The 12,914-nt window shown below is 39.6% G+C and overlaps 1 protein-coding gene across 1 annotated transcript in view; it reads left to right on the top strand.

Annotated features, from left to right (window-relative positions):
• Nucleotides 1-12,914, top strand: part of HECW2 (HECT, C2 and WW domain containing E3 ubiquitin protein ligase 2) — a 320,314-nt gene that overhangs the window by 200,421 nt on the left and 106,979 nt on the right. Inside the window, exons 11-13 of the mRNA XM_056111748.1 lie at nucleotides 8,090-8,240; nucleotides 9,033-9,136; nucleotides 9,785-9,909. Of these exons, the coding sequence (XP_055967723.1) occupies nucleotides 8,090-8,240; nucleotides 9,033-9,136; nucleotides 9,785-9,909 (380 nt within the window). The remainder of the gene's footprint in view (nucleotides 1-8,089; nucleotides 8,241-9,032; nucleotides 9,137-9,784; nucleotides 9,910-12,914) is intronic.

The raw sequence follows: 12,914 nt of genomic DNA, 5'->3' as shown, positions 1-12,914 counted from the left end.
TCAAAAAGTAAGAAACTAATTTTATAGTCTATGCAATATAATGAGTAACCTGATAAACAGGAGAAAAAATTATTTTTTGAGCCAGGCCTTTTCTTCTGGCTTATGCTTAAGGATTATATGACACAGCTTGGAGATCCAGACGTGGTGCTGGGGATATAACCAGTGTTCACCACCTGAGAAGCAAGTGCCTTACCCTCTGTACTGTCTCTATAGCCCATGTGACACTTCTTAGATGTGTACTCACTTTAACAACTTGCTAATAGGGAGATTTATATAATAAGGGGTCAATTACAGATGATTGTCTGAGCATATCTGATTACACATGCCCTCTCTGATTCCCAGAGTGACTCATTATTTAATCACTTGTCAGTCTCTCCTAGTTATCTGTTGCCACCCCAACCAGTTCTCTGCCTTCCTTTCCTTACTAAATGTGCCTTTGGCCACCTTTGGCCATGCCTCAGATCTATAACTTCGCATTTCACATTTCACATTGTCTTGTGTCTTCTGCTTTATATCACATCACCTCAATGACTTGACTACTGATACCCCAGGTGGAGTGTAAAGATGACCAGACTGATTTATTGAAAGACTGACTTCAACTTTTTAACACTTTTAATTATAATACCTTAAATTGTTATTGTATGTTACAGTTTACAAAAACACCTTTACATGCTTTCTCTTTTGTAAACATTCTTTGTAACAGTTTTGTGAGGTAGATCAAATTTATCTTATCTGTGAAATATAGATGAATGGGACATTAGAAATCATCCCATCTAATTCCTTCAAATGATGTCACTCGTTTAAGTCCCATACTCTTGAAAGTTGAGACCTGAGCATTTAGAAATGGACTTTTGTGGGGGGTGATAAGTGTAAGATCATAATTTGCTTTGTTGCAGAGCATCTGTTTATGTTGTAGAATATTACCATTGCTAATATTCTTAATACCTTAGGGATTCAATGAAACTTCTTTCTTGTGTGGTATTTTCAGGAGACCATCCAGTGAACCAAAACTTCCCATTGAAACTTTACAAACTCAAGGACACTCAATAGCTTCTCACTGTGCCACTTCATTATTGCAGCTGAACACATGATCATTTATATGTCTTATTTATCTTGCTGTATGTCATATACATATATGTGTGTGTGTGTCTCACAGTGGAGACATTACTGGACCCGCTTGAGCAAATTGATGAACAACAGGAGGACAGTGATTGATGTATATAATACACACACACGCGTCAGTCTTTGAACATCTGTTTGATGTATTTGAAGAAAAAGCCATGTTTTCCAAATTTGTTTGTTTCTTCTAGGCTTCTCCTTCCTATCTCAAGATCAGAAAGAGATTTTGGACTTACTACAAAGGCCATTAGGCTGTAATGATGATCTCTCTATTGGTTCTTCAAATCTTATGCTTGCTTTAGGCCATTGGCTGTGTGTACACTGTGACCTGTAGATCATGTTACTCTAATCACTGGTTGAGTGACATTCCAGTGATCCATAGACAATAAGAAAGCTTCATGGTTTGGAGGTGATATGGTACTGTTCAGAGCCTTCCAGAGAAGCAGCTTGAACTTGAACTTACAGGGAGAGTCTTAAAAATTTGCTGTATCTTATTCCTAGGTACTTGATGATGCAGATAGCTAGAGGGATATCAGAGTTGAAAACCACAAGAAAACCTCAAGAGAGTTAACAGCATGACAAATTTTAGTTTTTTTGGTATTCAAGTAGAAAATGACAAAAAGAACGACTAGCTCCATTTCCTCTGAAAACCTTTTTATTTCTTTCTTATGAACATTCAGTTATGTCATAACCCAGTGTGGTAAACTGGAACAGTAGAGAATTGTTGATGGAGTATCTTCTCGCAGTTGGTGGGACAGAAATAGATTTAGGATGAACTGTCTGGATTAGTGAACTCTTACAGGAACCCAGAACTGATGGCATGTGCCAGAACTATTACATAGCTAGTGTGGTGTGAAAGTGGGTAGATTTGGAAAAATACAGAGAAACGTGTATAACTTTTTATGGCTGTGCACATTGTTACTGAAGCATTCTTTGAAACAAAGACCTAAAAGACATGACTCTTCATCGTTTAATTAACTCATAACTTCTAGTATGTTTAAAGGTAGGGACTCTTACTCACAAGAGCTTCTAAATTAGTTTTGAAAAGAAATTAATATTTCCTTCTGTTGTTAGTTATAGTGACCCTGCCTGGTGGCCCTCTGGGGCAAGGGCACAGCCAGAGATGGAGTGGGTGGAGTCCTGAACTAAACAAGAATCGGGGATCAAATTCTGGGCAAGGCCTATCCCCTACAACTTGACCTGTATCCCTGGCCTCCCTTCCCACCCCACGCTGTCCCTCCCCCCTACCCCCCCATGAGTTTCACAACAGAAAGAAAGAAGCCTGGGTGCACTTGTGACTTAAGCATTCCATGGCTGAGAGCCCCGTCTCCAGCTGGTCAATTGTGACAGACAGACGAAGGACCAGGACAGAGAAACAGGACCCCAGGCTGGTTGCTCGTCAGTTTATTTCTCTCTCCTCCCCAGCTTAGTACAATCTCTCCCCTTACAGCACAATCGTAGTCATAGTTTTGGTCGTAGTCCAGTTATCATATCTCCATCATCCTAGTCTCTGCATAATCCTCACGTCTCCATAGACCTCTAGTCCCCTCTTTCCCCTTACATCATAGTTACATAGAAATCATGAAGAGTGGGTGTACCCATAGTTGAGGTTGAATATTGTCATAACAACAAACAGAGGTAAAGCCACTCCTTTAGGGGAAGTTCTAGATTAACTCAAGGATAAAATCTCATCTGAGGGTTCAGCATTCCAGATTACTAGGAAATCTGCTCAAGGGCCGGATTCCATCCAGGGTATTGCTTTCTCCTTTCCTCAGCTAGTAATTCATTTAAACAATCATAGCAATTTTACTTCTTATAGTATTTCTGGACTGGAGTGATAGCAAAGCGGGTAGGGCATTTGCCTTGAATGTAGCCAACCCGGGTTCGATTCCTCTGCCCCTTTCGGAGAGCCCGGCAAACTACCGGGAGTATCCCACTCACATGGCAAAGCCTTGCAAGCTACCGTGACGTATTCGATATGCCCAAAACAGTAACAGGTCTCACAATTTTTTGTGAGACGTTACTGGTGCCCGCTCGAGCAAATCAATAAACAACGGGAGGACAGTACTACAGTGCTAGTATTTCTAGTCATTTTGTATGAAGACAGTCAGAGATATAATAAGCTTAAAGGTTGGCTCTTCCTGGGGAAGTCTCGTTATATATCCCACACCAAAGTCCTCAGGCCAGGTTAGTCTTTCCCAGCAGGGTCCTTATTCAGTTACTTCTTTTTGGGTCATGAAAGAGTTTGTTCCATGACCATGCTGCTCTTAACTTATACTTTTTATGGCACTTAGCTTGTCCCTTTCCGATGCCAGGGTAACTTACTGCTTACTCTGGGTCTATCCAGTCCCTTTGTCAGGACCCTACTTTTGAAGTACTAAGAATAAGAACTAAGGGCAGCTGAGGCATAAGTCAAGTAAATATGGATGGATGCTAAGGAGTAAATACTACTTGAAGTCAATTAATTCCCATATTACAAAAGCATAGCATGAACTGTTTTCCTGTGTCTATATAAAAAGGACCTTGCTAAACCATGCAAATGCATAAAGAAAAGAGAAAAGCAATATAGGATTATTAGTGCTTGATGAAATTGGGTGTGTCTCAGGGGCACTGTTGTGGAAGTAACTCAATAGACCTAAACTCCCTGCAAGGACAACCCAATGTTCTACAACAATCACCACCTCTCCATTTGCTTTAGAAATAAGGCAAGTTTTCCAGCAAAGAAATTAGGTTTGGAAAGATCTGCATGGTAGGTCCCAGGCAGTATCAGATGGTAACTGAAGGCCACCTCAGCAGGGAGTAAAATATTTCCTTTTCTTGATCGCAGCATATCTTAATTTATGGATAAGTGGCAAGAAAATAAAATTGAGAATGAGAGAAAACACCAGACTATAAGTAACTAAGTGCCACCCATATTGTGAGGTAATACAGGCTGACAGTAATCAGCATGCCAAATCAGAATTCTGCGGGCACAGCTACAATCCCATCAGTTGGGTACTCCCAAAAGACCTCTTGCTCAGCATGCCAGGTAAAGTGTTTTCAGTAATCACTTTCCAAAACCCTTTTATCTATGCCATTGTTTTGCTCTGCTCCTTGCAAACTTTCCCATCTGAGTCTGAGCTTCTCATCACATGTGTTTCTTATTAGAGCCAGGATAATTCAAACACATATTACAGAGCCAATCAAATGCACATGAAAACAAATGACCATTCCTCCCCTCAAGAATGTTTACATTCCAAAATAGAAATGTAGAATAGGTCAATTAAGGACAAAAACAGAACAGAAACCAACTAAAGAAAGTGGAAAGAGAGACCTGCCAAGCTCTGGAGATAAGGTTATAACTAAAATTTGGCCCTGTTTTCTGGCAGTTAAGGAAAAAAGAAAACACGTTATTGCATATTTTCCATTTACTGACAAAAGAAAGTGAAAGAATTATCTTCAAAGATGGAATGTTTTCCTTGAACAAACTACTCAAGAATTTACTCCCCCACTCATAAAATGTGGCCAGTATGAAGCCCATATGAGTAGAAAAAACTGATGAGGATGGGTAAGTTCCAAATATATTATCTGCTGTGTACGACATAGCATGACAAATTAATTTAAAAGTCATAAGAAAGAATTATTCTTGTATTCATTTTTTGTTTATTTGGTTTTTTGGCCATACCTGACAGTGCTCAGAGGTTACTCCTGGCTCTATGCTCAGAAATCACTCCTGGAAGTGTTCAGGGGACCAAATGTGATACCAAGGATATAACCTGGGTCAGCCTTGTGCAAAACCAGTGCCTTAACTGCTATATTCTCGAGCTCCATCTTGTATTCACTTTTATCAAAGAGGAAAGCAGGACAAGAGGTCTATGGAGATGGGAGGACTATGAGGAGATTAGGATGATGGAGTGTACTGGGACTACGACCAAAACTACAACTACGATTGTACTGTAAAGAGAGAGATGGGACTACACTGGGAAGGAAAGAGAAATAAACTTACTACCAACCAGCCTGAGGTCCTGTTTCTCTGTTCCCTGGTTCTTCGTCTGTCTGTCACCTTTGACAGGCCTGGGGAGGGGGCTCTAAGCCACCAAACACTCCAGTCCCATACGCACCCACGTTTTCTCTATTGTGAAAATTCAGGTGATAAGCAAACATAATAACCACTTCATTGTGTCCAGGATTGGACCCGAATATCTGCCGATAAATTATGTGATCGCCTGAAAATTTTTAAAATGATTAGACTGCGAATTCTGAAAAAAAGGATTTATGTAGAACTATGTTAAAGCTTTCTTGCTTAAAAAGATTTATGCTGCATGAGAAAATGTTCTACATCATTAATTATCAGGGAGATGCAGATCAAAACCACAATGAGATACAATCTCACACCTCAGAGACTGGCCCACATCCAAAAGAACAAAAGCAACCGATGCTGGCGCGGATGTGGTGAGAAAGGGACACTCTTTCACTGTTGGTGGGAATGTCGACTGGTTCAGCCTTTCTGGAAAACAGTATGGACGATTCTCAAAAAATTAGAAATTGAGCTCCCATTTGACCCAGCAATACCACTCCTGGGAATATATCCCAGAGAGGCAAAAATGTATAGTCGAAGTGATATCTGCACTTGTTTGTTCATTGCAGTACTCTTTACAATAGCCAGAACCTGGAAGAAACCTGAATGCCCAAGAACAGATGACTGGTTAAAGAAACTTTGGTACATCTACACAATGGAGTACTATGTAGCTGTTAGAAAAGATGAAGTCATGAAATTTATATACAAGTGGCACAACATGGAAAGTGTCATGCTAAGCGAAATGAGTCAGAAAGAGAGGGATAGACATAGAAAGATTGCATTCATCTGGGGAATATAAAGAAACAAAAGTAAAGTAAAGTAAAGGCCCTCCCGTTGATCATCGATTTGCTCGAGCGGGCCCAGTAACGTCTCCATTGGAGACTTTGTTGTTACTGTGTCTGGCATATCAAATACTCTCGGTAGCTTGCCGGGCTCTCCAGAGGGGCGGAGGAATCGAACTCGGGTCGGCCATGTTGGCTGCGTGCAAGGCAAACGCCCTACCCGCTGTGCTATCGCTCCAGAAACAAAACATGAGATTAATACCCAAGAATAGATGAGATCAACACCAGGAGGATTACTCCATAGCTCAGAGGCCAGCCAGGCATTTTAGGGGAAAGGGCAGCTCAGATAGAGAAGGGAGCACCAAATAAAGGGTGTTTGGAGGATCCTCCCAGGAGGGGAGATGCGTGTTGAAAGTAGACTATGGACTGAACATGTTTGCCACTCAAAGCCTCTTTTGCAGACCACAACACTCAAAAGGAGAGAGAGAACACAAGGGATTGCCCTGCCACAGAGGCAGGGTGAGATGGGAGGGATGGGGGTGGGAGGGATATTATCCATGGTGGTGGAAAATAGGCACTGGTGGAGGGATGGGTATTTGATCATTGTATAATCGAAACCCAAGCACAAAAAGTTGTAAATCTACAACTGTACCTCATGGTGTTTCACTAAAAATAAAAAAAAAATTAATAATAAAAAAAATTTATGCTGGGTCTGGAGCAATAGCACAGCGGGTAGGGTGTTTGCCTTGCATGCGGCTGACCCAGGTTCAATTCCCAGCATCCCATATGGTCCCCTGAGCACCTCCAGTAGTAATTCCTGAGTGCATGAACCAGGAGTAACTCCTGTGCATTGCCGGGTGTGACCCAAAAAGAAAAATAAATAAATAAAAAGATTTATGCTGATTTCATAGATTCCTATAAAAATTACCCTTCCCTAGTATAATCAGTTTTGAAATTTTGTGTTTCTAAAAGATCAGCTTGTGCTTTGTGTATTTTTATAGGGACATGGTCTTTTAGAATCTCAGAGATAGGTGACATGGTTCTGCATGCCAGTCTGCTTTCTCTTTTTATTGAACATGCACTTAATGTACACTTTTTTTATGGGGGGAGGGTTGCACCTGGCGATGCACAGGGGTTATTCCTGGCTCTGCACTAAGGGATTACTCCTGGCAGTGCTCAGAGGACTGTATGGGATGCTGGGAATCGAACCCAGGTCGGCTGTGTGCAGGGCAAATGCCCTACCCGCTGTGCTATTGCTCCAGGCCTACTTAATGTATATTTTTGACATGGATTAACAAAATGAGATGACCTACAGGTGAATTTTTTTAAATAATTCTTTTTAAAAAATACTGATTTATTTGAGATTAGAAGTAGTTACTCTTGATCTGAGAATATAATTTATCTTGGGAAAAGTGTAAAAGGATGTTTGTAGTTAAGGATACTGTTTGCTGAACAGGTAACATAATTTCTTACAAACAAATATATTATTTTTTCCTAATCTCACCAAGATTTTATATCAGTATTCATATTGAAATTTACAACTATACGTCTTCATCTAATTAGTGAAAACTACCACCAATACCGTTTGTGGGATGGGGTTGGGGGTTGTTGGGTTTTGATTTCTGAAACATACCCGGATAGATGCTCACGGCTTGCGTACTTGTGACTTTGTATTCAGGAATCACTCCTGTGGGTACTTGGGGAGACTCTATACAGTGCTGGGGGACCAAACTGGGGGTCCACTGCATGCCAGACAGCACTTTAACCCCTATTCTATCTCTCTGTCCCCACCAATACTAATTTTTATGTGACTAGTTCAAGTATTATGATATCACCAAATTAGACTTTTTAAACGCTGGTTCTTATCTATGACAGCTGAGCATTATGGATGACTACAGTGATTCTCTACATTCCAAGATTCTTTTAAGGGCTGGTATTATATTTACTGACCCATAAGAATAAATTCTGGAGTGTACAGAGAGAAAGTACAGGACTAGGCTGTGAGGTCTAGATTATTAGCCACAAATTACGGCATGACAGAGAGAGAAAATGCTCACGGAACTTTATGGACCCCATGAATGACCTCAGCACCTCCTCCTCCTCATCTTTATGCTGTGTTGCTGCTGTTTAGACTGGGAAGCACGCATCGACAGCCACGGCAGGATCTTCTATGTGGACCATGTCAACAGAACCACCACGTGGCAGCGGCCAACAGCTCCTCCGGCCCCACAGGTGCTGCAGCGCTCCAACTCCATCCAGCAAATGGAGCAGCTGAACCGGCGGTGAGCATGTGTGCATTTGCCTCACTGTGCTGTTTGGTGGTGGGGCTCACTTTGACCGGAAGCAAAGCAGAAAATGCCATGTCTCTTTGATCTTGAAGTGTCCTATCATTAAGACCTGGCTCTCACCTCTTTTAGTTTGTAGATTTCATTTATCTTCACCAAGTTTAAAATAAAATAAGATAAAATTAAAATCAAGTCAAATCACCCATCTCCATACACACCATGTTTGGAAAGTGGGAGTGAGTAAGAAATGAGGTATAATAATGACCCTGCCAGCCAATTCAGGCAATGATTTTTAGTAAAACAGAGCATACTTGATAATTTGAAAACAAAACTTTAAAAATGGGTCACACCCAGCGATGCACAGGGGTTACTCCTGGTTCATGCACTCAGGAATTACTCCTGGCTGTGCTTAGGGGACCATATGGGATACTGGGAATCGAACCCGGGTCGGCCGCGTGCAAGGCAAACGCCCTACCCACTGTGCTATCACTCCAGCCCCAAGAATACATCTTTAGGTATTCTTTCTTTTAACAATATAGGGATTTAGTTTTCTTTGGTTAAGGATCACAATTTTTAAAAAAATTATTTAATTTTAAATATTAAATGTTCTACAAACCACCATAAAGAAAATATAATACAATACAATTTACTTGAATGAGAAACATCCAAAAAGAGAGTCACGGGAGGGGAATTTGTGGAGCAGAAGAGTAAAGCTAAGAGGAGAGGGAAACCTGTCTGGGCCCATGTTTTTGAGGCTGTAGTAACATAACTCTAGGTTCGTGATTTTAGATATCAGAGTATCCGCAGAACCATGACTAATGAAAGGCCTGAGGAAAATACCAATACTATTGATGGGGCAGCGGAAGAATCTGACTTTCACCAAGCCAGTGCAGGTAAGAGCCTTGGTTTGTTTTATCTCCATAATGTCAACAAGAGCAGAAAACAAGTTAGAATATATGTATATATTTGCATATAAGGATATATGCAAAGTGAAGCTTTTCATTAAGTAAATTACTGATCTTAACATCCATTTGGCAATGCAACACAAAATGTCCAATTCACCAGAAACAGCTTCTGATCCTCCACTTTTTATAAAATAATAAAAAGTAATCACAAAACCTGTTAAAAATATAAACTGCTTTAATTTCTGGGTCCCTGGACTAGTACCAGTCAATAGATTAAATCTGATACCTTGGAAAGCCCCAAGTTACAAGGATGTAGGTGAGTGACGGAGCACATATCTCACATGTGAGATTCCAACCTTATCACCCTTTACCATACCCCCCCACACACACACCCCTAAGGATACATTTAAATGTTGTTGTTAATAGTGACTAGAAATATTATTCAATTCTGTCTTAGTATAGTTAAGAACAGTGAGGTGTCATGTATACATTTACAGCAAAGAAAGGGCAGTTAAAGTCATTGCATATAATAAGGAATTCTTTGTTGTTTTTTTTTTTAAAAAAAACTCAAAGGTAAAGAGGCATATTTTCACCTTGTGGGGAAAGTTCCTGAAATTTTTTGTTCTGTCCCATTAGATTTCCGCCGGGAGAATGTTCTGCCCCACTCTACCTCCAGATCCAGGCTCACGTTGCTGTTACAGTCTCCCCCTGTGAAGTTCCTCATCAGCCCAGAGTTCTTCACCGTGCTGCATTCTAACCCTGTGAGTATGAGCAACTGTGACAGAAGAAGAAAAGAGGCAAAGGAAATTCTCCCTATTTGTAGTAATAGAAAGGAGGAGAGTAACTCACAGTTACTGAGCACGTGTTCAGGTTCGGTACTAAGCACTGTGTATATTTTCACCTATTTAGTTCAAACAAGCCTATGAGATAAATAAAATATTAAATTTTTTTCCAGATGAAGGAACTGAGGCAGAAAGAGGTTAACTAGCATGCCCAAGGTTATCTGGTGACTAAGTGGTATCTGTGGAGTTAAAATCCCAGAGATACTCCAGGTATGCAGGTATACTTGCAGTAACCCCTTATTTGGTCAGCGTAAATAAAACCAAGTATCGAAGCATTGGAGGTAAGCAGCTCTGAGGTGGCAGCGTAGGTTCTCTGACACAAGGCAGATCAGATCCCATTATAGTAATCTGAAATATGAAACAATTAATTGAGTAATCGTTTAAAGATATATGGATTATATGAAAGAGATTAGAATTTTGGGGGCAAGGGAAGCATGATACAACATATACATACGTATTTTTACTTAAATATTTTAATTTAAAAATGCGGTTTAGGCCACGTCTAGTTGTGTTTGGGGCTTGAGCAGAGGGAACCATGTAGAGCTGGCATTGAACCCAGGGCTTGAACCCTGGCCCCAAACTGTGTTCTGCCCTCCCTCTGGTTTTGCTAAAGAACAAGAATGTTGATGTCAGCCAAATTAGGTCTTTCCTAAGCTAGAAAATTATAAGAAAGTTCAGTCTTTTAATCATTATAAAGGACTCATTTTGCTCTTTCTTTTTTTAACCTGGTTTTCTTTTTTTTTTTTCTAGTCCTAACTTTTAACCATGATTTTATATTAGGGTTTTATGCATACAACTTTGCAACACTACCCCCTTCCCCAGTCTGTCTGCTTTCCTCCACCATTATTCCAGGGTCTTATTCCCTTCCCCCTACCCATCTTTGGTAAGTTCATAGAGCAGTACTCAATTATAAGAAAAGATGAAATCATGCACTTTGCCAGTACATGAGTGGAACTGGAGAGTATCGTGATAAGTGAATTTAGAAGGAGGGGAGCAGATATATAATGATCTCGCTCATAAATGGGAATCTAAAGAAACATAGTAAGGGGATAACAATAGTCTAAAACATACTTGTGTTTAAAAGTTGATTGTCTAAAGCTGGAGAGATGGCTCAGAGGGAAACTCATGACCCCATGGTTTGATCCATGGCTCTACATGGTCCCAGAAGCTCCAGATTGGAATAACTCCTAAACATAGCTGGTGGGAACCCAAATCAAAATAAATAAAGGGATCGGAGCGATGGTACAGCAGGTAGGGTATGCTGGCCTTGTATGCGGCTGACTTGAGTTAGATCCTTGGCATCCCCTGAGAACTGCCAGGAGTGATCCAGAGCCAAGAGTAAGTCCTGTGTATACTGCCCGGTGGGTCTGCCCCCCCCCCCAAACCAAAAAGTAAATAAAATAATTTAATTAAATAAAACTTAATCATCTCTGGGGCTGGAGGGTTACTTCAGCTTGCCTGGAATGCAGCCAATCCAGGACCAATTCCCAGGACCACACATGGTTCCCTGAGCACCACCAGGAGTGATCACTGAGCATAGAGCCAGGAGTAAGTCCTGAGCACCTCCTGATGTAGTTTTCAAAACAAACAAAAAATTATTTTCTAGTCTTTCTTATTTTTTGCTTGGATTGTTCATTATCTATACATTTTCTCATAGATTCTCTTTCTATTATTGACTTGCAAAAGGAATAATTTTTCTGTTGATCTCAAACTTTTTATGATTTGATAAGTTGATGCTTTAAAAATTCATAAGAAAAAGGTTTCCTGTAGAAGTAATTCATTCCATAGCATATATTTAAAACGAGTCAAGTAGATATATGATCGCCATAACTCTCAAGAAAAACTTTTTTCTTTTTTGCCTTGTGGTTGTTTTAGGATGTATTCTACTGCCCTCTACTGGTTATGATTGAATTTCTTCCAGAATTGTCTTGATAACACTTGACTCTGGAATGAAGATTTAGTTATTAGTGTCAATTCTTTAATAGTTTGGTAGGCTTATCTTTGTCTAATTAGTGTCATATTTAAATATTTTATATTGAATGAAACTGCATAATGTTTTTTAACATACTTACCAAAGTATTTGCTCTGGCTTTTTCAAGTCTAGAGCAGTCTGTGGGGAGGCACTTTCTGTTTATGCTCTTAAAGAAAGTAAAATCCAGGGAAGCACTTAGTAATTTTTTTTACCCCTAACGATGGTGATACAGAAAATAAGTTCAAGAAACTCTGTTCTAGAACTTCTTAATTCCAGCTTCTGAAGTCATAAATAGATCATGAAGAACACTTCTGTTTCAGAATGCATAGATAGGATCTCATAAATCAGAAATTCCTATTGCACAATACATGAGTTGATAGTTTAGTTTTTTTAATTAATAAGTTTATCCTTCCATTTTTATATATAATGAGATGAAAGCAATGTAAAATCCTTTGTGATTAGAAATATTGTAAAGACAAATCTTATAAGAGATAACTATTTCTGTGTTTAGGGATACATCTCATGGAAATAACTGTTCATTCTTTATAATAATTTTTGATTTATGAATAGTGTATACAAATACCTATAAATACCCTTGTTGATATGAAGCAGTTGCTATAAAATCAATGACATTTTCTGAGCCTGAATTTGTGGTATCTAGACGAAGAACTTCTGAAATATTTTATTTAGCAATAATATACTAACCTGTATCATTGCAAAGAACAGAATTGGCTGAAATCTAGATTGGGTCAGATAATCCAGAGCATAAGGTCACTGTAGCGTCATAAAAAACTACTCAAAAATGAATAGATTGATTATAGCACTATAACACTGTCCTCCCGTTGTTCATCAATTTGCTTGAGCAGGTACCAGTAATGTCTCCTTTGTGAGACTTGATGTTACTGTTTTTGGCATATAGAATATAGCTATTAATTGAAAAGAACTGAATGCA

This window comes from Sorex fumeus, unplaced genomic scaffold, assembly GCF_029834395.1.
Source record: "Sorex fumeus unplaced genomic scaffold, SorFum_2.1 ptg000014l, whole genome shotgun sequence".
Lineage (NCBI taxonomy): Eukaryota > Metazoa > Chordata > Mammalia > Eulipotyphla > Soricidae > Sorex > Sorex fumeus.
This window is presented reverse-complemented; position numbering and strand designations above follow the sequence as displayed.